This window comes from Phoca vitulina, unplaced genomic scaffold, assembly GCF_004348235.1.
Source record: "Phoca vitulina isolate PV1807 unplaced genomic scaffold, GSC_HSeal_1.0 scaffold9, whole genome shotgun sequence".
NCBI lineage: Eukaryota > Metazoa > Chordata > Mammalia > Carnivora > Phocidae > Phoca > Phoca vitulina.
Window position 1 is genome coordinate 60,337,697 of NW_022589712.1, and position 20,939 is coordinate 60,358,635.

The window sequence follows — 20,939 nt, forward strand, 5'->3', positions numbered from 1 at the left end:
CTGTGATAATTTCTCAGTTTTTCTTTGTTTGTTTTGTTATATTTTTTCCGTTAACTAGATAGTTTGTTCAGGTATTTTGTAGGTTTTTCTGGGTTTTCTAATGTTGCCTCAAGGTCAGACTGGGTTTATGGGTTTTGAGGAAGAAAATTATGAAGATGAAGTGCCTTTCTCATCACACCATATCAGGGTGCATGCTATTAACTTGGTTTATCACTGATGGTGTTATCTTTCATCTGGCCAAGGTAGTGTTTACCAGGTTTCTCCACAATAAAGCTACTTTTTCCTCCCTTCCATACTCTTTGGAAGCAAGTCACTAAGCTGCCCACACTCAAGGGAAATTGGGGATTAAGCTTCAAGTCCTTTTTAAAATGTCCAGTTTTGCATGCAATTTATACTGCACATCATATATTCTTTTTAAAAATGTCCAGTTTTGCATGCAATTTTTATTGCACATCATATATCAGTTCAGTTCATATATGTAATTTATAAATAAATATCTATTATCTATTATTTTGCCTCTTTAGGGGCAAATAGATAGCAAGTAATATGTTTTCGTCTCTTCATTAGTCAATGTTTTTTTCATCTCAGTAGAAATCTTGTAACGAGATCAGTATAATGCAAACTTTAAAAAGTTTATATTGTAGGGGCGCCTGGGTGGCTCAGTTGTTAAGCATCTGCCTTCTGCTCAGGTCATGATCCCAGGGTCCTGGGATCGAGCCCCACATCGGGCTCCCTGCTCGGCGGAGAGCCTGCTTCTCCCTCTCCCACTCCCCCTGCTTGTGTTCCCTCTCTCGCTGTCTCTCTCTCCATCAAATAAATAAATAAAATCTTAAAAAAAAAAAAAAAAAGTTTATATTGTATCTACTGAAAATAAATAAAAGTAACTGAGTAAGGGAGACGTGAGACCATCTCGTTCCTGAGAGATCATGGTCACGGGTTCCACATGTGAGGGAAATGAGCTTGCAGGACGGATTTGTATGTGGGGCAGAAGAGATTTGCAAACTTGGTGAATTATGCCTCTAGAGCACCTATAATTTATTTTCCATTTCAGCTCTGAAGACCTTACCACCCATAATCCCTATCCATTACCTGACCCACCAACTCTGGACTGCAAAAGCCCTAGCAGGACTACACTACAGATGGCAGGCTGGTGCGAGGAACGGATTACTCCCGCAGTGGATTTCAACCACTGCCTGCTGGGTAGTAACTGGGCGATTTATAGGGCACAACTCGGGCTGGGAAGTCTGTAGGAATCTCCTCCCCTCGGCCTAGGAGGGGGCGGTCCAGACGCCTCGTAAGGTTCCAGCGGGAACGGCGCCCCGCCTCCCCTCTGGCTCGGCCCCGCCCCTCCTCGCGGTCTTTGCGTCTTCCTTCCGGGTCGCGCTGGGCCGGCCTCGCCGTCGCCGTGCCGGAGCGCGGGACTCTGGGAGCCGCACCCGCGCCCGCGTCTCCCGGTGCCGCCTGGGTCGCTGGTGAACCCCACGGCGTGCACCTCTCCCGGACCCTGCAGGGTACGGCCCTTCCTATACTTTTTCCTCCTGCGGGTCTCCGTCTTCCTCCTTCAGCGCTGGGGCGGGGCCGGGCCAGGGCTGAGCGCCGTGCTTCGGGGAACGCGGGCGCGGGGCAGAGGTCCCCCACCGGTCGCCCCCCCTCGAAGCCTGCGCCGCGCTTGCGGAGCTTGCTGGGCACCTGTGAGCGGCTTACGTGCCTTGGGCGCTGCTTCTCTGCCCCACTCTGTCTGCACGGCGTGAGGCGTCGTCCCGGCATCCACCCTGCCCAGGGTTGTTTACACCGCGGTATCAGCGGGCGGTGCTGACCCTGAGGTCCCGCGTCGGCCACCTGCCCGCCTGTGTACTTGTTGCTCCTCTGCGTGTTGCCTCGGTTTCCCTCTGGCATGGATGGTTTTTGACTAACCAGGCCCATGTCTTCAGGACTGCCACAAGATACCTTGTTTCTATGTTTAGGGGTGTCCTTTAGAGTGTAGTGTTGATGGTGACCATCCACTTGGCCTCCTTGTCAACATGCTTACAGTGGGAGTGGTTTTGGATTGCCTTGATGGTTCCCAAATGCTTATTGCCACATAGCCTCGGGATGCAGTCACTAATTGAAATATACGAATAAATAGAAAGTCAAGGTGATATAAACCTGTGGTCCGGTAGTAGCACTGACGAGATCCCGTGTTTGGCGTTGTGCCCTGGAGGATTCAACACGAGGTGTGGTGATCTTGTTCCAATTTGTTTGAGGACACAAGCTGCCGTTACTGCTTCCTGGCGTGTAGTCCTTGGTTTCAGGCACATTTTATCCTTAAACGGCTCACTTAATGCCTCTGTAGTTCTGTACTACATATTATACCTGTTGGTTAAGTAAAGGGAGATTTTTCTTAATACATCAACTATCCTACAGTTCTTCATTTGGGGGAAAGAGACAGCGTTCTTGTCTTCTAGTGGCAGTGTGGATCACCCTATGGTAGGCTCTCTCTAATTGCTCATTGAATTGGATTCTTCTTTTCATACCTCTTTTTTGAGTATCAACTTTTTAAACTGTCTCAAATTTTGGCTTTTTCTGAACCCTGCAATTTCCTGCGCTTCTCTTCTGTTACTGACTTGAAAATCAGAGAGGTCATCTCAATGTAAAATGGTTAATTTCTTCTTTATAATGCTGTGATCAAGTAATGCAATTATAGTACTGTGTACATGACATCTTAAAATGTTAACTGCTGTCTTTTACTTTCAGATATGGTCAGTTAGCAAAAACTGCCCCTTTGTTCTTTGCTGTCTTAGTCTCTGCCTCATCATCATAATTTTCCTGTGATCAACATTCTGTCTTAACTTCATGGAGCTAACTTTGGTGTCCTCTTAGACTTTTTGCCACATGAACTGTAGATATATATATCCACCTGTTTTTTTCTAGTACTTTTAATGATCTTAGACTTCATCCAAAAATCTTTAACCTACCTCATGTATATTTTAGTGTGAGGAAGGAAGTAAGGCACTTCCCCCCATCCATAATTATCAGCCATTGATCCCATCATCATTTGTTGGATTCTGTTTTTCCCTACTGATAACAAATACTCTATTTATCCAAGGTCCTAATTCTTGCGTATTCTAAAGACGTTTTCTGAACTGCTGTTCAGTGATTTCTGGCTTCTTGTGCTGATACCATGCTGCTTTTCTTACTCAAGCTTTATAATGTGTTTAATGTCTAGTGATTCAAACAGTGTCTGGCATATCATAGACCACTAAATATTTTTGTAATGAGGACACTTAGTGGGGTTAAATAGACTTCCTTCCCTCCCTTCTATTTTTTTTATTTATTTTAAAAGATTTTATTTATTTATTTGGAGAGAGTATGAGCAGCAGGGAGGGGCAGAGGGAGAGGGAGAGAGAAGATTCAAGCAGACTCTTCATTGAGCGCAGAGCCCAACCTGCAGAGCAGGGGCTCCATCCCAAGACCTTGAGATCATGACCTGAGCCGAAATCAAGAGTTGGATGCTCAACCGACTAAGCCACCTTACCAACCCCTCCCCTGCCCCTCTGAAATTTCTTGTCTACGCTTGAAATTATTATTTTTTTAGTTAACCTATTTCATGGTTTGTTGAATCATTAACCATTGCTAAATAAATCTCTTCTCTTGGTACCTCAGAACTTGCCACGTAGAGTTGCTCCTCAGAGTTGTACATAGAAAAGCAGCTGTTCAAAATCTGCATTGTGTTATTAGTAAGTGTAGTGTGTCTCTTCTCAGCTATGACTCAGGACTTTCTGTACCTGGTTTCAGCAGCTCTGAGGGATAAGTGCCCATAGAAATGACACCCAGGACAGCCCCTTGTCCATTTGTACTTTACCATCCCAACTGGACGTCTTAAATGTAATGAATTTTCAAGTGCTGCCGTAACAAATGCTTAGAAACTTTATTAGATTATAAAATGAATATATACATTCTTCAAAAAAAAAAAAAAAAGTCAAGTAATACAGAAGTAGCCAAAGGAGAAAGTGAAAGTGTTGTGTGCCCACCTACTCAATAACCACATTTCCCAGAGATCATCATTAATCATTTGTTCTCCTTCCAGACACAAAAAATACATGTGTATAAGTCTACATTTGTTTCATAAATGGCAGTGTACTATATATAATTTTCTATAAATTCCATTTAGTAATAATTGATGAACATCTTTCTGTGTCAGTGCATATAACATTATCTTTTGAAAGACTCTGGTATTTCAGTGTAGGAATAACCGAAAATTTATTTAACTGATTCCCTGTTGATATTTAAGCTATTTCAAATTTATTTCTATTACAGAATGGAAATTTAAGCTATTTCAAATTTATTTCTGTTACAGAATAGAAATTTATTTCTATTATTCATTTTGTATGTATATATTAGCACATTTGTTTATTTCCTTGGTGTAAATGCTTAGACAAGCAATTGCTGGGTCGAAGGTTATATACATTTTAAATTATGATAGATTGTGCCATATTGCTCTTCAAAAGGTGTTGGAAGAGTAAATTTATACACTTTATAAGAATGCTGCTGCTGCCATATCATTGCCATGGATTGTTACAGGTCTTGAGATTTTACCCTACTTGCAGCCAACAGTTTCATGGTTACTGGCAAAAGACATGAGACTCCAGGGCCAGAGACAAAGCACAGCAACAGCAGTAGCCAGAGTATCATCATTTTCTTGTGCTGCTTCCTTGAACCCATTTCTGCTGGGTGATGTGATAATGAAGAGATGACTCTAGCACACACAGATTACATTACAGGACAGGAACCCTGAGTTTAGGGAACCTGAATCTTCCATAATGGGCTGCAAGTAAACTTGCTTAACCTTTGTCCTGGAGAGAGGCATTGTATTTATTATACTGGATAATAAACAAACCTGTCCTTTTCTCCAAAGGGAAACCTCTCTTTATCTACCATGGATGTTTGTTATGTAGACCTTCCTGAAAAGATAGTCTGGAGCAAAGGCCATCAGTGCTCCGGCTTATAAGACATGCAGAAACATGAGAGACCTGTGAAGAATTGTATCCAGGTGATACAATCATTTTTAACATTTTAGTAGTTTTATGGATGAAAAATGGTATGTTTTTACTGTTTTAATTTTGCATTTCTTTGTTTATCGATGGAGTTAAATATCTGTAAATTATTGGTCATTTGCATTCTTTTGTAACTTACATGTTCATCATCTACTTAGTTTTCTGTTGAAGTGTTTCTCTTTTTCTTATTGGTTTGTAATAGCTCTTTACATGTTGTGGCTATTAGTGACTTTCTACACTGTTTGATAGTATTTTTTTTTTTTCATAGTCTATTCTTCTAATGCTTTTTCTGGGAACTTTTGCTTTACAGAAATTTTGTTCTATTATTCTCTTCCTTTATGACCTCTAAGTTTCCACCCCAAGATTATTAAAATACTTGTACAAATTCCCCTAATTGGATATTTTGTATCATAAATTTAAATTTAAAAATGGTTGCTATGATAATATTCCAAATTTATTTTTCTAAATATCTGGACATTTTTCTAAAACATTTTTTTTTTGATAAGCCATCCTTTCCCTGTTGTTTTTACTACATTTATTATACTGTATTATTTTTTCCCTCAAAATTGAGCAAAATATGTTGGTTTCCTACTGTGACTATCAATTTGGTTGAATTCATCCTATGTGTAATTGTTTGGATTTTTGTCTTACAAAATATAAAATATCCTTTTTGCCTTGTTTAATGATTTTTGCCTTGGAGTCAACACTGTCTGATAATTACTATTGCCATCTCTGTCAGTTTTGTGTCTACCAGATCTTTATTGCTCATATGTTTAATTTTAGTCATTCCACATCATTTTGCTTTACTTGCCTCTTTTAAACATCAAACATCATATAGCTGGACTTTTATTTCTCTCTCTAGTTTTCCCTCCTCCTAATTCAAAAGTTTATTTTTTTGCATTTTTAAACTTTTTTTAGAAAGATAATTATAGAGGGGCGCCTGGGTGGCTTAGTCGGTTAAGTGTTTGACTCTTGATTTCAGGATTTCAGCTCAGGTCCTGATCTCAGGGTCATGACATCAAGCCCTGCATTGGGCTCTGTGCTGAGTGTGCAGCCAGTTTAAGATTCTCTCTCTCCTTCTCCCTCAGCCCATCTCCTCCCTCTGGGAAAAAAAAAAAAGATAATTATAGATTCATATGCAATTATAAGAAATAATATAGAGAAATCCTATGTATACTTCACCTAGTTTCCTCCTGTGGTAACATCTTGCGTAACTATAGGACAGTATTACACCCAGGAAATTGACATTGGTACAATTTATAGACCTCATCCAGATTTCATGACTTTTACATGCACTTGTGTGTGTTTGCATTTAATTCTCTGCAATATTATGTATATCTTGTGACCACCACCACAGTCAAAATACAGAACAGTTCCATTACAAAGATCCCTTGTGCAAGACTTTATCTTTTAATAGGATAATTTAATCTATTCATATTTACCTTTTTTTCTCTCCCTTACAATTTCAGAAATTCTAAAATCATCTATAACTGTTCCCTTATACCTCCATTCAATAACGTGAGGCTGTAACTCCTTGCCTTCCCTACATGCTTAGTTTTATTGATTTGATTTTTTTTTTTTTTACATGTGTTTTTTTCCCCTAACCATCCTTTTCATCTTCACCGGTACTGTATCTGTAAAGATTTAAATTTGACTGTAAGGTCACTAGTAACTTGAATATTACATCTTTCCCTTTTGAAAATACTTACTTTCTTTGGTTTTTGACTGGAATATTTTCTTGAAGATTTTTTTAAGAAGAGTTACAGGAAGTATATTTGCATGTCCAGAAATATTTTTCATTGTGTTTTTTGTTTTTCTATGTGAATAAGAGTTTGAGTCAGTTTTTTTCTTTAGAATTCCTGAAATATTACATTATCTTCTAGCATTTCCTTGAATTTCTATCAGCTTCAGTTTCTTGCATTCATTTTATATAGGCATTAGGTTTCTTGTATCTGTGTTCTAAGTTACTCATCATTTTTTTCATTTAAATTTTAATTTGGCCACCATGTTTTTGATTTCGAAGACCTTAAAATTTTTTTAAAATAGTTTCTCCTTGTTTTGTGAATCCTATACTCTATTAATTCACACTAAAGATAACAATTATGATTTTAAAACTACTTTCTTATTGTTTACTAACTTTTACTGGAGACCATTTGCTCTAATTGCCCAACTTATTTCCTTGTCTTTAAGATAGGTAATTCTTCTCCTACATATAAATGCAGATCTGTGTTGGCTGATTTGTTCCTGGTTGGGAATCTCTGTGAAGTCATGAAGGTCACTGTTCTCTCTTCCAGAGGGGTAGTTCCCTAAAGCCAGGTGAATGGAAGGGCCTCTGTGATTGGGCTTTGTCCTAGACACAATGAGTGGGCAGGACATGTCAACTAATCTTTCAGAGTGTGCTGGTCAAGAACAGACTAATAAAGTAGGACCCCCATAAATAAGCCAATATGAGGATGTTAAATCTCCAACTTGACTTTGTTTTGGTCCAAAACAAAGACTGAAATCAAAAAGCATACAGAACAGTCCTATCACCCAAGGAATTCCTTTGTGTGGGCCCGTTGTAGTCATTGGAGTCAACCTGTCTTTTCCTCTAACTTCCTGGCAATCACTGATCTGTTTGCCTTCCCTATAGTTTGCTTTTTTCAGAGTATTCTATAAATGAAGTTCTATAACATGTAGCCTTTTGGGTATAGCTTCTTTCCCTTACAAAATCATTTTAAGATTCATCTGTGCTATTTGCTAAATCAGTGGTTCATTCTGTTTTATTACTAAGTACTGTTTCATTGTATGGATGTGTGGTTGTTTATCCTTTCACCTGTTGAAGGACATCATTCATGTTTCCAGGTTGGAGTGATTATGAATAAATATATAAACATTTGTGTACAGGTTTTTGTTTGCAAATAGGTTTTCAGTGCACTTGGATAAATAATGTAGGAGTAGGATTGCTAAATGGTTTGGTAAGGGTATGTTGAGCTTTATAATAAACTGCCAAAGTTTTCCAAAGTGGCTATACCATTTTGCATTCCCACTGGAAGTGTTTGCAGCATCCAATTTGGTATCATCTTAAAATTTCATTAATCTGTAATTAACTGTTCCCAGGTTTAAGGTATTAAATATTATCTGTCCCAGAGTTTACCCTTTTGAAATTATACTTGACATTGCTCTTAAGTAAAATGTTCGCTAGGATACACAAAAATATGCCATAAAAGGAAAAAAAAAAATGATAAATTGGACTTAATAAAAATTGAAAAGTTTTCTCTTTAAAAGATATTATCAAATAGATGAAAAGCCCGGCACAGACTGGTAGAAAATGTTTGCAAAACATATATCTGATAAAAAGCTTATATCTAGAATGTACAAAGAACTCTTACAACTCAATAATAGGAAAACAAAAAAACCTGATTCTAAAAAAATGGGTAAAATAGACATTTCACTAAAGAAGATACAAATAGCAAATAAAGACATGAAAAAATGCTCCACATCATTACTTGTCAATTGAGAAATGCAAATTAAAACAAGATATTTACCACCCACCCCCTGGAATGGTTCAAGACTGACCACATTGACTACTGATGAGGATGTGGAACAACTAGAAGTCTCATATATTGCTGGTGGAAATGTAAAATGTTGGCAGCCATTTTAGAAACACTTTGGCACAAGAAACAACCCAAATGTTTATCAACAGGTGAGTGGATATGTCCATATAATGGATATGATTCAGCAATAAAAAGGAGCAAACTAGTGATACACATAACAACAGGGATAAATCTAAAGATAGGCTGTGCAGAATACCCTAGACACAAAAGAATACGTCCATATTATTTCACTTATGTGTAACTCTAGAATAAAGGACAGTCTCATTTATAGTGATAAGAAGCAGGTTAGTTTTTATCTGGTGCAGGAAGTAGATGGGTGATGGGGAGGGAGCAGCAATGAACCTTTTGGGCTGATGGAAATATTCTATATTTAGATTCTGGAGGTGGTGACATTGGTATATGTCTTTGTCAAAACTCATTAAACTACACACTTAAAATGGAGTACATTTTTTTTTTTTGGAATGTAAATTGCACACCAAAGTTAATTTAACAATATTATACCATTTTAGTTAATTGCTCTTTTAGCATCAATAGTTAGCAGTGACATACCTATGATCTTGTAGTTGGATTTTTGTTAGGAAGGCTAAGTGTAAATTCAATATATTTCTATTAGGTAAAAGCTCTTTATTTTACTGTACAAAAATGTATAGTTAGTGTTTGAACAAAGTAAATTCAATATACTTTATGGTTTTAGTAGCTAGAGAGATTTGTTTTCTCTCTTCAGTCTTTTTGGTTTTCAGGATTTTTCCTCGGCCTTTAGGTTTTTTCTTCCTGAGTGGTTCCCCTGCTTTCTTTTGCTCTATTTGCCTGGATTTTCAAGAAGCTTTGAAGCTAGCTAGGAAGCTCTGCATTCCCTGTCCATACACTTGGCTCAGTTAAGAACTTTACATGTTTATTCTATATTGGGGCCTTGTTGAATAAAAACTGTAATCAGAATAAAAGTGTTTTAACTGGAGGAGAATTTACTTAGAGGAAGAGAGGCATGTAAAGTAATATTCCATCCCCAATAGTCTCCTTACTGACATTGGTACATTATTTTATTTTATTTTTTTAAAAGATTTTATTTATTTATTTATTTGGCAGAGAGAGACACAGTGAGAGAGGGAACACAAGCAGGGGGAGAGGGAGAGGGAGAAGCAGGCTTCCCGCTGAGCAGGGAGCCCGAAGCGGCGCTTGATCCCAGGACCCCGGGATCATGACCTGAGCTGAAGGCAGACGCTTAACGGCTGAGCCACCCAGGCGTTCCAGGTTATCACTTTTTCTGAAAACTTCTTTTCTACTCATAGTTTTTCAGTTCTTCTTAATCATTCTATGGTCTTAACACAGATTTGGAGTGTTAAAAAAATTCATTGTATTTGAGAAAATAGTTCCCTTTTACCTCTCCAATCATCTCTTTCATGGATCTTTCTTTAATTTCAATCAGAGTTTCTTTGTAGCCAAGGTCAAGTCTCTTTTATGTGTTCAGGGGCTGCTTTTGTACTAACAGAGGTTACTACTTTTTTACATTCTCTTTGAACGGTAAAATTTCAATATGTATCCTATTCCTTATTGGATGGCTTCAAAGAAGGTCATACATTTGATTCTTACCTATTGTGTTTCGGTTTTTATTATCCATTTTTCCCCTCTTTTGCTCTGTATCAAGATACGGAACTTTTTTTGCTTCATTTTTCGGTCCTCGTGTTCTTATCTTGAAGAATCCCTGGTTTCATTTCTGTGTTTATTTTAATTCTGTCCCACCATCTTCTCTGCCCATCTTCAAAAAAAACCCAGAACAAATGCTTATTGAGCATATCTTGGCATGTGCTAAGCCCTAAGGGTGTAGTTATGATTAAATCACATTCTCTGAACTTGAGGAATTCATAGTCTATTGGGGTAGAAGAAAATCTCACCACGTAAGAAATGGCACACAAAAATGTAAGAGCAGAGAAAAAGTGAGTGGTAGACCAAGTCTGTACCTGACCTTAAAGGATGAATAAGAGGCTGCCAAGTGGGGAAGAACAGGGCATTCCAGAGCAGCCCAGCCTCAGTGGAAGACTTGAGGATGCTGAGGTGTGCAAGCACGAGTGTGGCTGGGGGTGAGGCAGATGTTCTACAGCAAAGGTCGGGAGTGTGGAAATGGAAGGGACGGGGGGAGAAGACGTGCCAAGGTAGGTGGAACATTCTTGGGTGTCATTTTATTAAAAGTTGGCCTTCTCTTAATGGTACCTCTATATATTTGAGAATGAAGAGGAAGAAGGCTGGGGAAGGAGAAGTTATCAGACAGGCAGAAGGAGATAGAAGAGCCCGCGGTGGACTAGAAGCATAGAGGGGGCAGGCCAGGAAAGAGGGCTGGTTGTGAGGGGCAGCTGCTGCACTGAATTCGAATATAATTCCCCTCTTCTTGATTGATATTTTCCTCCATTCACCGATGTCTGGATTTCTAGACTTGTCCAGAAAAGTCCCTTCCTCAAAATAGCGTCTCTTGATCAGTTTCAGCAGGATTCAGAAATGATAACATTACCAGGTTTGGCCTTTTTATCTTGATTTCTTACCACATTATGCACTCTGTTACATTTTGGTGTGATGCCGCGGAGCTGCCTAGACCCTCGTCTTTCCCCATCACTTCATTGGCTTGTGTCTGTGGGCCGTTCTGCGGCAGGACTGCGTTGTGACTTGCCTTCAGTATCTGGCTGTGCCTTGTTGCCTGTCCTTTTTGCTTCTCCTCTCTCTTTTCACTTTAAGTTGAGAATCCTCTTGGGGTTTTAAGCTTGTTTCTAGGTTCTTTCATCCCACTGTGAACTTGGCCTTGGCGTGGTCCTGTTTCGAGTTCATTTTGATGGCCTCCTTTTGTTTATTTTATGGGCAGTCCTTTGCCTTCCTCCTCTTTGCGGTGCCGGAACAGGAGCCATCTTCTCTGCGGTTCCTGCCATCCTGCTTCTCTCCGCCTCATCGACTCCCCATCTCACTTCAAATCTCAGTAGAAAACATATGTTCTCCCTTGTCTATACCTCTTAATTTCTCTTTTCCACTGTTATTGCTTTCTCTGTAATTGTATTATTTAACTTTGTTAAACATTTTATAATATGAAAGATGTAGTTGAAAATAAAGTTGTATTATAATAAAATCATGTTGTGTAAAGCAAGTTGTTTCCCAAGGAGTATGAAAGTCTCAGGATAGAAGTTAAAATGGCTGTTGTTCTGTATTCCTTGATTGTGCTAGTATAAATTTCCATGTGTTGTGGAGAATTTCTCCCCTCATAGCCATTGTTGATAAGTAATTGGATTAAACAACTAATAAAATAACGGTGACCCTATTTCTAATTGTGACTTTTTTTAAATGGAAAATAATATTTTTATATGCTGTGAGAGCTTTAAAAATTAAAGTAGCATTTTGAATGAACTGGAAGAGAAAATGTCTCTCAAAAGGTATATTTTATAATCACCCTTTTGGACCACTTTAGTGTACCAGACTAATATTTATTTATTTGCACCAGGTGGGAAAAGTCATTTTGTCTTTGAATCCCATTCTCCTCATAAAATAGAGTTATTGTATCTTTTGCATTTGGTTCATTGCTCATTGGGATGTTCATTGGTTATCACAAATTGCCTCCATGCCTTGGCAAAAGTCCCGACAGTACATGGACAATTTGGACTTCAGCATTGGCCGTTGCTGGCCACATGAGTCCTGAGACTATGGCTCTATTCCCTTTTTCAGCTTCATTTCCCAGGGAAAAGTAAAGGGAGCTATCCTTTCTTCTCCATATGTTCTTCTGCACCCCCCCCCAAACACTTTTACAGTGTCATCTTAGTTGATTGGAAAGGAGTTTATAATCAATAAAGGGTGTTAACAATTGGTTGCACACTTCCTTTTTTATTTCTATGCCTTATTTTCAAAAACAGGTTTTAATTTTATTATATTTTTCTGAATAGTATTGCTGGAAAAGAGTAAATATATTTGCTTTTTCAGTGTACTGTATGTACACTGCTTTTCCTTCTTTCATAAACTTGTCATTTTTAGCTTTATCTTACAAAAAATAACGATTATTGTTATTCATAGTTGGGAAAATAAAGCATCCATTTACATTTCTCTTCTCCTGTGCAGAAGTTTGAATATATAATACATATATTTACAGTTTATAACTCACTTTTACATATGTTGCTTCAGTGTAAAATTTAACTTTAACGCAGCTTAAAGATGATATTGCTCATATGGCATTCTTGCTGCTTTTGATATTATCCCATAATCTAACCAATCCCCCCCCCCCCAAAACCCTCAGTTTGTTTCTCAGAGTCCATAGTCTCTCATGGTTCATCTCTCCCTCCAATTTCCCCCCCTTCATTTATCCCTTCCTTCTCCTAATGTCCTCCATGCTATTCCTTATGTTCCACAAATAAGTGAAACCATATGATAATTGACTTTCTCTGCTTGACTTATTTCACTTAGCATAATCTCCTCCACTCCCATCCATGTTGATGTAAAAGTTGGGTACTCATCCTTTCTGATGGCTGAGCACTACTGGGTATTTACCCCAAAGAAACAGATGTGTGAAAAGAAGGGCCATATGCATCCCAGCGTTCATAGCAGCAATGTCTGCAATAGCCAAACTGGAAGGAGCCGAGATGCCCTTCAACAGATGAATGGATAAAGAAGATGTGGTCCATATATACAATGGAATATTTTCGCATATTTATAACATGACCTATACTTTAGCACTTGGTGTTATATTTCCTGAGGTGAATCTGATTTGTTGATTCATGGTACATTAGCACTAGGAATGTGTGCTACAGAAGCACCTTGTTATTTTAATACATGTTTTATTACTCTTCCCTAGAAAAATGTCTTGTTCAGATTTTTCTATTATTTCTTGTTCTTGGGGTTCAAGTTCCTCCATTTAGTGAGCCTGCCTACTGACTGACCTTCATTGTGGTTCATTTTCCCTTGGAGTCTGTTTTTACTGTGATGTATCTTTAGTAAGGGTTTAGTCTGTCCTGTGTCGTGTGTCATGGAAGTATCCCTGCAAAGAGGTTTCACATCTGCCCCTAACAGGTTCTAAAGTTTGCCAGTTCAGAGCTACTTTATCTTTTTAAATTTTTTTGGCTTGGGGATGGGGTAGAGATTCTAACTCATGAAAGTAGTGTGAATTTAGGCCCTTGCTGTATGCATAATGTACACCTAATAGGGTTCTGATTTCCCTCGGCGACTTTTCCCCATTACCCAAATTGAGGTCATATCTCCTTAGGCTTCCTAGCCAGTGAGTTTTCGTATTTCTGATTTTAACAGATAGGATGATCTTTCCTTATTTTTGGCTTTATGAAGATCTTTCCACATATGACCTGGCTTGAAATAACCTCTCTGTATGGGTATTAGAAAGTCCCCTTATAACGATTAAGGCCTGTACCTGGTTCCAGGAGTTGTATTAGCTTCAGCTCCTCCTCTCTTGTCTGTTTCCCACAACTGTGGATTTTCCTCGCTTGTTTCAAGCTCAGTTCTTTATTTATTGTTTTACTGGTTATATTTTGTCAAGCCTTTCAGTGTGTTTGAATCTGGCTGGGATTAAGAGGCACAAGAATACTGTTATATAATCTTAAATTATTTTGGACTTTTGTAGTATTTTTTGTTTGTTCATCACTTTTCTGTCAACATGTCAAATATTTTGTGCCTACCATGTACTGAGTACTTTGAGAAATGAAGATCTTTGGCTAGATTCTGCCTTCAAGAAACAGTCTGATTAAAAAATGGGCAGAGGACATGAATAGACATTTTTCTGAAGAAGACATACAGATGGCCAATAGACACATGAAAAGATGCTCAACATCACTAATCATCAGGGAAATGCAAATCAAAACCACAATGAGATATCACCTGACACCTGTCAGAATGGCTAAAATCAAAAAGACGAGAAATAACAAGTGTTGGTGAGGATGTGGAGAAAAAGAAACCCTTGTGCACCGGTGGTGGGAATCTAATTGGTGCAGCCACTGTGGAAAGCAGTATGGAGGTTCCTCAAAAAATTAAAAATAGAAATACCATATGATCCAATAATTCCACTACTGGGTATTTACCCAGGAAAACAGAAACACTAACACAAAAAGATATGCTCCCCTATGTTCTTTGCAGCATTATTTACAGTAGCCAAGATATGGAAGCAACCTAAATGTATAGATGAATAGATAAAGAAGATGTAAACACACACACACACACACACACACACACACACACACAGAGGAATATTATATGGCCATAAAAAAGGATGAGATCTTGCTATGTGTGGCAACAACATGGATGGACCATAGCCATTATGCTAATTGAAATTAGAGAAAAACAAATACCTTATGATTTCACTATATGTGGAATCTAAAAAACAAAACAAATGAATAAACAAAAAGAATCAAACCTATAAATACAGAGAACACTGATAGTTGCCAGAGGAAAGGGGGGTAGGGAGGAGGCAAAATGGGTGAGGAGTGAGAAATACAGGCCTCTAGTTATAGAATGAATAAGTCATGGGAATAAAAGGTACAGCACAGGGAATACAGTCAATGATACTGTAATAGTGTTGTATGGTGACAGATGGTCACTACACTTGTGGTGAGCACAGCATAATGTGTAGAGATGTTAAATCACTATGTTGTACACCTGAACCTAATGTAAAACTGAGTGTCAACTATATTTAGAAATTTTTAAAAAAAATAAAACGAGAGGGGCGCCTGGGTGGCTCAGTCGTTAAGCGTCTGCCTTCGGCCCAGGTCATGATCCCAGGGTCCTGGGATCGAGCCCCGCATCGGGCTCCCTGCTCAGCGGGAAGCCTGCTTCTCCCTCTGCCACTCCCCCTGCTTGTGTTTCCTCTCTCTCTGTGTCTATCTCTATCAAATAAATAAATAAAAAAAATCTTTAAAAAAATAAAAATAAAAAAAATAAAACGAGATAAAAAATACTGTGTGGTCCCCATAATATATGTCTACCCACATACTTGGACCCATAGCTATAGGTTTGTGTTGTTTATATAGAAAGGGGTCATTATTACATTTTTATTACATTCTGTATTGACATTTTAAAATTATATTATTTAGAATTGTCCACAAAATTCAGAAATACGTGACCTGTTCAGTTTGAAAGTTGTACTTAATAGGTAGCTATTTATGTTTGTCTGTTTATCTAAAAGATGATCTATAATCTTTTTGAGATATTTGACTTCCTAAGTTGGAAATAAAAAGATCTTCTAAAACTGTTGTCTTATAGGTAAAAGAATGTGACATTTCAACATTTGAACCTGAAATCAGCATGCAATTTTCAGGCCACATGGATGAATGCCAACTTTTGCATTTCCTGTGTGTATCCTGTGACCATTCTCTCTGGGGTGAGTGATTTCTAAGAGTATCTGGCAGCAAACCAGATGCCAGCCAGCCATGGCCTGCCCTAACAAATACTGCTAAGAGTTATAAATTAAACACTGTCTGGTGATCTGTGATGTGTAAGGCAGTTAATTTAGTTGGTCTGGATTAACTGTCAGCTCCAGAAAACTATATTCCCATAACGTGAAATCTGTACTTAGCATGTTTGGAGGTGAGTAATAATTAACAATAGGGAATCATTTGTTAAAATGTGAAATTATAAAATGCCTTAAAGTTCTTTTGGATTTAAAGCAGTGTTTTAGTGGTTTGCTAGATATTTTAAATAATTTTCATTTTAGAAGTTCAAGGACTTTAGTATTTTTTGAAAGATAGTTATAATTTTGTATAAAATAGGGTTTTTTGGATCATATACTTTCCATTGTCTTATAATATCATTTTTGCTTCCCATATAGCATAAAATTGTATACATTATCAATATAGGTTTCTTAAAAATTCATTCGATAAATTATACCAGAGATTTACATTTACAGTGAATTTTGCTTTTTCAGTTTCATTCTGGGAAATTACATTGGGGGAAAAGCCTAATTATTACCTTATCCATGCATTTTTCTGTATATTTGAATTATTTTTACTTTACTAAGCCATTCATTTTTTTTAGAACATCCTTCAAAGAGTTCATGCGTCTTACTGAGGACACCTGACCTTTTGAAGCTTCATAATTCACACCTAGATGTCACCAGTCTTTCCCATGTTAACAGTTCTGACCATGTTTTATTATATATGCCTTCGGCGCCGAGCCAGGACAGCTACAAGAGGAGAAATGATGAACAGCCGTAGAACTATAGAATCAAACAGCCGGACTTCCCCTCTCAACGCAGAGGTGGTCCAGTATGCCAAAGAAGTAGTGGATTTCAGTTCCCATTATGGAAGTGAAAATAGTATGTCCTATACCATGTGGAATTTGGCAGGTGTACCAAATGTATTTCCAAGTTCTGGTGACTTCACTCAGACAGCTGTATTTCGAACTTATGGAACATGGTGGGATCAGTGTCCTAGCGCTTCCTTGCCATTCAAGAGGACACCGCCTAATTTTCAAAGCCAAGACTACGTGGAACTTACTTTTGAACAACAGGTGTATCCAACAGCCGTTCATGTTCTGGAAACCTATCATCCTGGAGCAGTCATTAGAATTCTGGCTTGTTCTGCAAATCCCTATTCACCAATTCCACCAGCTGAAGTAAGGTAAGACTCATTTTTTAATGACCAAATTATATGGCTGAAAGGTTATGTTTGTTTTAATATTGGATGTCTTTTCTTATTCTAAGTAATTTGAACAAATTGGATTTTTAAAATTTTCTTTAGTTTTCTGATAGGGAAAGAAAAATCACATATTTAAAGCTGTAATACATTCTTTATACATGTAACACACCGTAATATTCATAGGTCATGAGATTTATGCATCACAAGTTACTATAAACAAAAAGGGTGATTTCAGTTAATTGGGATGTGGGCCAATCTGAGAAGTTAGTAGGAAATATGACCTGTAACATATTTTCAAACAAGCATCATGTTACTGCTTTTACACACAGTGAGTAACTCAAAGTAGATCTATAGTGATACTTTAGGAGGGGTACTTAGGGAATTAGCTTTAATGTTAGGGGAATGTCTTTGTAACAAGCATATTCTTTTAAAAACAAATGTTGCTTTGAGAAATTCGTGCATTCTTTCTAAAAGCCTGTTTACTTACATCAATTTGCATAGCAGTGCCTCTGTCTCTCTCTCTCTCTTTTTTTGTAGTTCAGCCTCCTGTTTTTTAAAAAATATAATTATTGACCTGGTAATGTATTCACATAGTTCAATAATCTAAAAAGTACATAATGCAGTCTTGCATGTACTCTGTTCTCCATGTGCCTAAGACCCACCCATCTTCAAAGAAATCACTTTTATCCACTTATTTATTTCTTTTCAGTTTCTTTATGCAGATATAAACAAATATAAATACATTTTTATTTTCTTTATACACAAAAAATAAGCATACTATTCACATTGCCCTATACCTTGTTTCATTTAGTAGTATATACTGTTATCTTTTCATATAAGTGCAAAGAGAGGTTCCTCATTCTTTTCTGTGGTTGTAAGTAATGCACAGTGTATATGTATTCCAACTTATTGACCAATCACCTTTTGATGGGTACTTAGTTTTTCCATGCTTTTGCTATTATGAACATTAATGCAATGAATAACCTTGTCATAAATCATTTTACATATGTGCAAGTATGTCTGTGGGTTCAGATGCCAAAAGAATTGCCAGGCCAAGGGGTCTATGCATTTGCAGTTTTGATAGATAGTGCCAAATTTCTCTTCAAAGAGGCTCTGCTTATTTACATTCCTGCTAGCATTGTATATGCATACATGTTTTGTCCAAGCCTCATGTGAGCTACAGAGTGTGTTAATAAATTTTAATATTTTTGTCATTTTGGTAGGTGAAAATGTTATCTCATGTAAACCTTAAGTTAAAATACTTTTATTGTCTCTGAGGTTGTATATGCTTTCATGTTTAAGAGCCATTTATGTTTCCTTCTCCTTGAACTATCTAATCATATTATTTTGTCATTTTTCTATTACTTGTTGATATCAGTGATCTTTCTATCACTTTGCTAATTCATTCATTAAATATATGTGTGTCTTCCATGTGCTAAGCATTGATCTGGATACCAGGGATAGAGCAGTGAACAATGAACCAAGTAGACAAAAAGCCCTGCCCTTTTGAGCTTATTCTAACCCCAGAGCAGTTTTTGGGCACCTATTAAACTGTCAGTCCCCAGCTGCCACTGGAGGAGGAGTGGGGACAAGGATCACTTAACCACCTGACACACTGCTTCCTTGAGGGCTCTTGTACCCTCAAAACACCTCCCCAGTGTCAGGAAACAAATGCAGAGTACAGCTCAGCTCAAGCTGGAGCCTGCTGGGATGATCTTTGTTTGTTCTTTTCAGAATGACCTTGATAATTCATCGTGAATAATATTATTAATGAATCTATTTTTTATAAAACAGAGAACCAGCATCCTTTAATATACAAATTTGTTTTGTTTAATTTTTTTCTGAGAGAAAAAGTACCTTGGGCAGGATCCTTTCTTTATGTGAGAATTGTTTTTATTGGATTCTGTCATTCTTTGTCTCTTTCCTACAAAGTTATGTACTTTTTCCCTAAAAAGCTAGATAAATTTGGGAATGAGATCTATGAAACATGTAATATCTTTAATCTAAACCATAATGTGTGCATAACTGATTTTGAATATAAATCATGCTCTTGGGTTCCTAGCTGAGAGTTGTAGTATATGGTTGTGATTAAAGTGGCAACTTTATTTACAAATGTATCTCTAATTTGCTTAACTGACTTTTAGCTTTATTCCACAGAAAATACCATTAAATTTTAAGAGAAAAAGGATCCAACCAATATATATTATTGCAGGATAAAAAAGGACCTTTTAAATTTTACTGATTATGAAATCAGTAGATGTTTCATTGTTTAAAAAACTTGTTATATCAAGAAAGAAAATACACAGGAAAAAAAAAACCCTCACAACTCTCCTCAGATTCGGTAACTGTTAACATTTTGGTGAATTTCTTTAAACAATCGGAAACATTGAACACCCTCTCTGCCAGTTCACTGCTGGGAACAAAACAAAGAACCAGATGAACATGGCTCTTGTTCTTTGAGTGTTTTATAGGCCAGCCTGGAAGAAGAACGTGAGATCACAGGGAACGTGTAGTGGTGGAGGGCAAACCTAGTCTTTGGGGCTCAGAGAGGTCTTCCCTGAGGAAGTGACTTCACTGAGACCCAAAAGTTGAGTGAAGCTTTAGTTTGGATGGGAAAGGTGGAGAGAGAACAGCACGTTGCAAAGGTGAAGTCATGAGGTGAGGTCTTGGTGTTTAAAGAAGTGAAAAAGTGTGGAGAACAAGCTAGCGAAGGGCCACAGGCATGGAAGTGCCATTCTCAAGACCTAGACTAGTGGTTTCCAGACTTTGGGAATCACAGGCTCTTGGATCCAGTGTCCCAGAAGCAGACCTTGAGAAGACTGTTGTTACGCAGATGATTCGCAATGGAAGGGCTCCTGGAGGAAGCACTAAGAGAGTGGAGAGAGCACTGTGGGGAAGGGAAGAAGTCAGGCAAGGATGCACTTTCCTAAGAAGTCGCAGTCAGCCTGGAGGAAAAGTTGTCAGGGAGCCGGGCTCTTATGCTCCTGCACCCGTCTGTCTTGGACTGTGGGTGAGGGGAGTGGGAAGGGGAATGGAAATCTTCCAGGCACATGCTACCCTCTGGATGAAGAGGCTCTAGGAGCCCAAGTAGTTCTCTGAAGAAGGCTGCAGGGGGAAGCCCTTAGCAGCAAAGCTGGGAGGTGTGGAGAGTGGGCCCACAGAACTGCCCAGGAGGTCTAAGTGGAGCACAGGTAGGGAACATTGGCTGTCATAAACTAGGAAACATAATAATAATGATAATAAACATTAGAGAACTGATACAGGTTGTCACATTATTTACTTTGCTAAATGAGTACACCTAAAAAGACAAACCCATGAAATACTAACATCATTTATCATCACCATCACTTTATACAAGAAACCTCAGTTTATGCTGGGAAATTGGCATGATCAGAATCTTAAAGAATGGCTAGCGATTTTGCATGTGTATGTGTGCATATTTTTATATATACCAATACATTCCTTATTTTTCACATTTAGTCATGGAAATCTCCGTCACACACTGTTGTTTGGGAACCCCTGGACTGTACTGCCTATTATTTTAATTGAGCACGTGGTTTTATGCCCACCTTAAGAGTTAGCAAGCAAGAGAGTGTGTTGGAGTGGCTCAGGAATTTGTTTGTAGGAAATGGACTTGCAGTCCCAGAACATTCAAAATTTAAAAGCAATCTTTCCCCTTTTTTTCTGGTTGCATTTTTTTTGTTCAGTAAGTGAAATAG

At 38.0% G+C, this 20,939-nt stretch overlaps 1 protein-coding gene across 2 annotated transcripts in view; it reads left to right on the plus strand.

Annotated features, from left to right (window-relative positions):
• The first annotated feature begins 1,359 nt into the window (after window positions 1-1,359).
• Window positions 1,360-20,939, plus strand: part of FBXL4 (F-box and leucine rich repeat protein 4) — an 81,273-nt gene continuing 61,693 nt past the window's right edge. For both annotated transcript variants that reach the window (XM_032408194.1, XM_032408195.1), the window contains exons 1-3: window positions 1,360-1,511; window positions 15,848-15,965; window positions 16,619-17,202. In XM_032408194.1, the coding sequence (XP_032264085.1) occupies window positions 16,691-17,202 (512 nt within the window). In that variant the 5' untranslated portion in view covers window positions 1,360-1,511; window positions 15,848-15,965; window positions 16,619-16,690. The remainder of the gene's footprint in view (window positions 1,512-15,847; window positions 15,966-16,618; window positions 17,203-20,939) is intronic.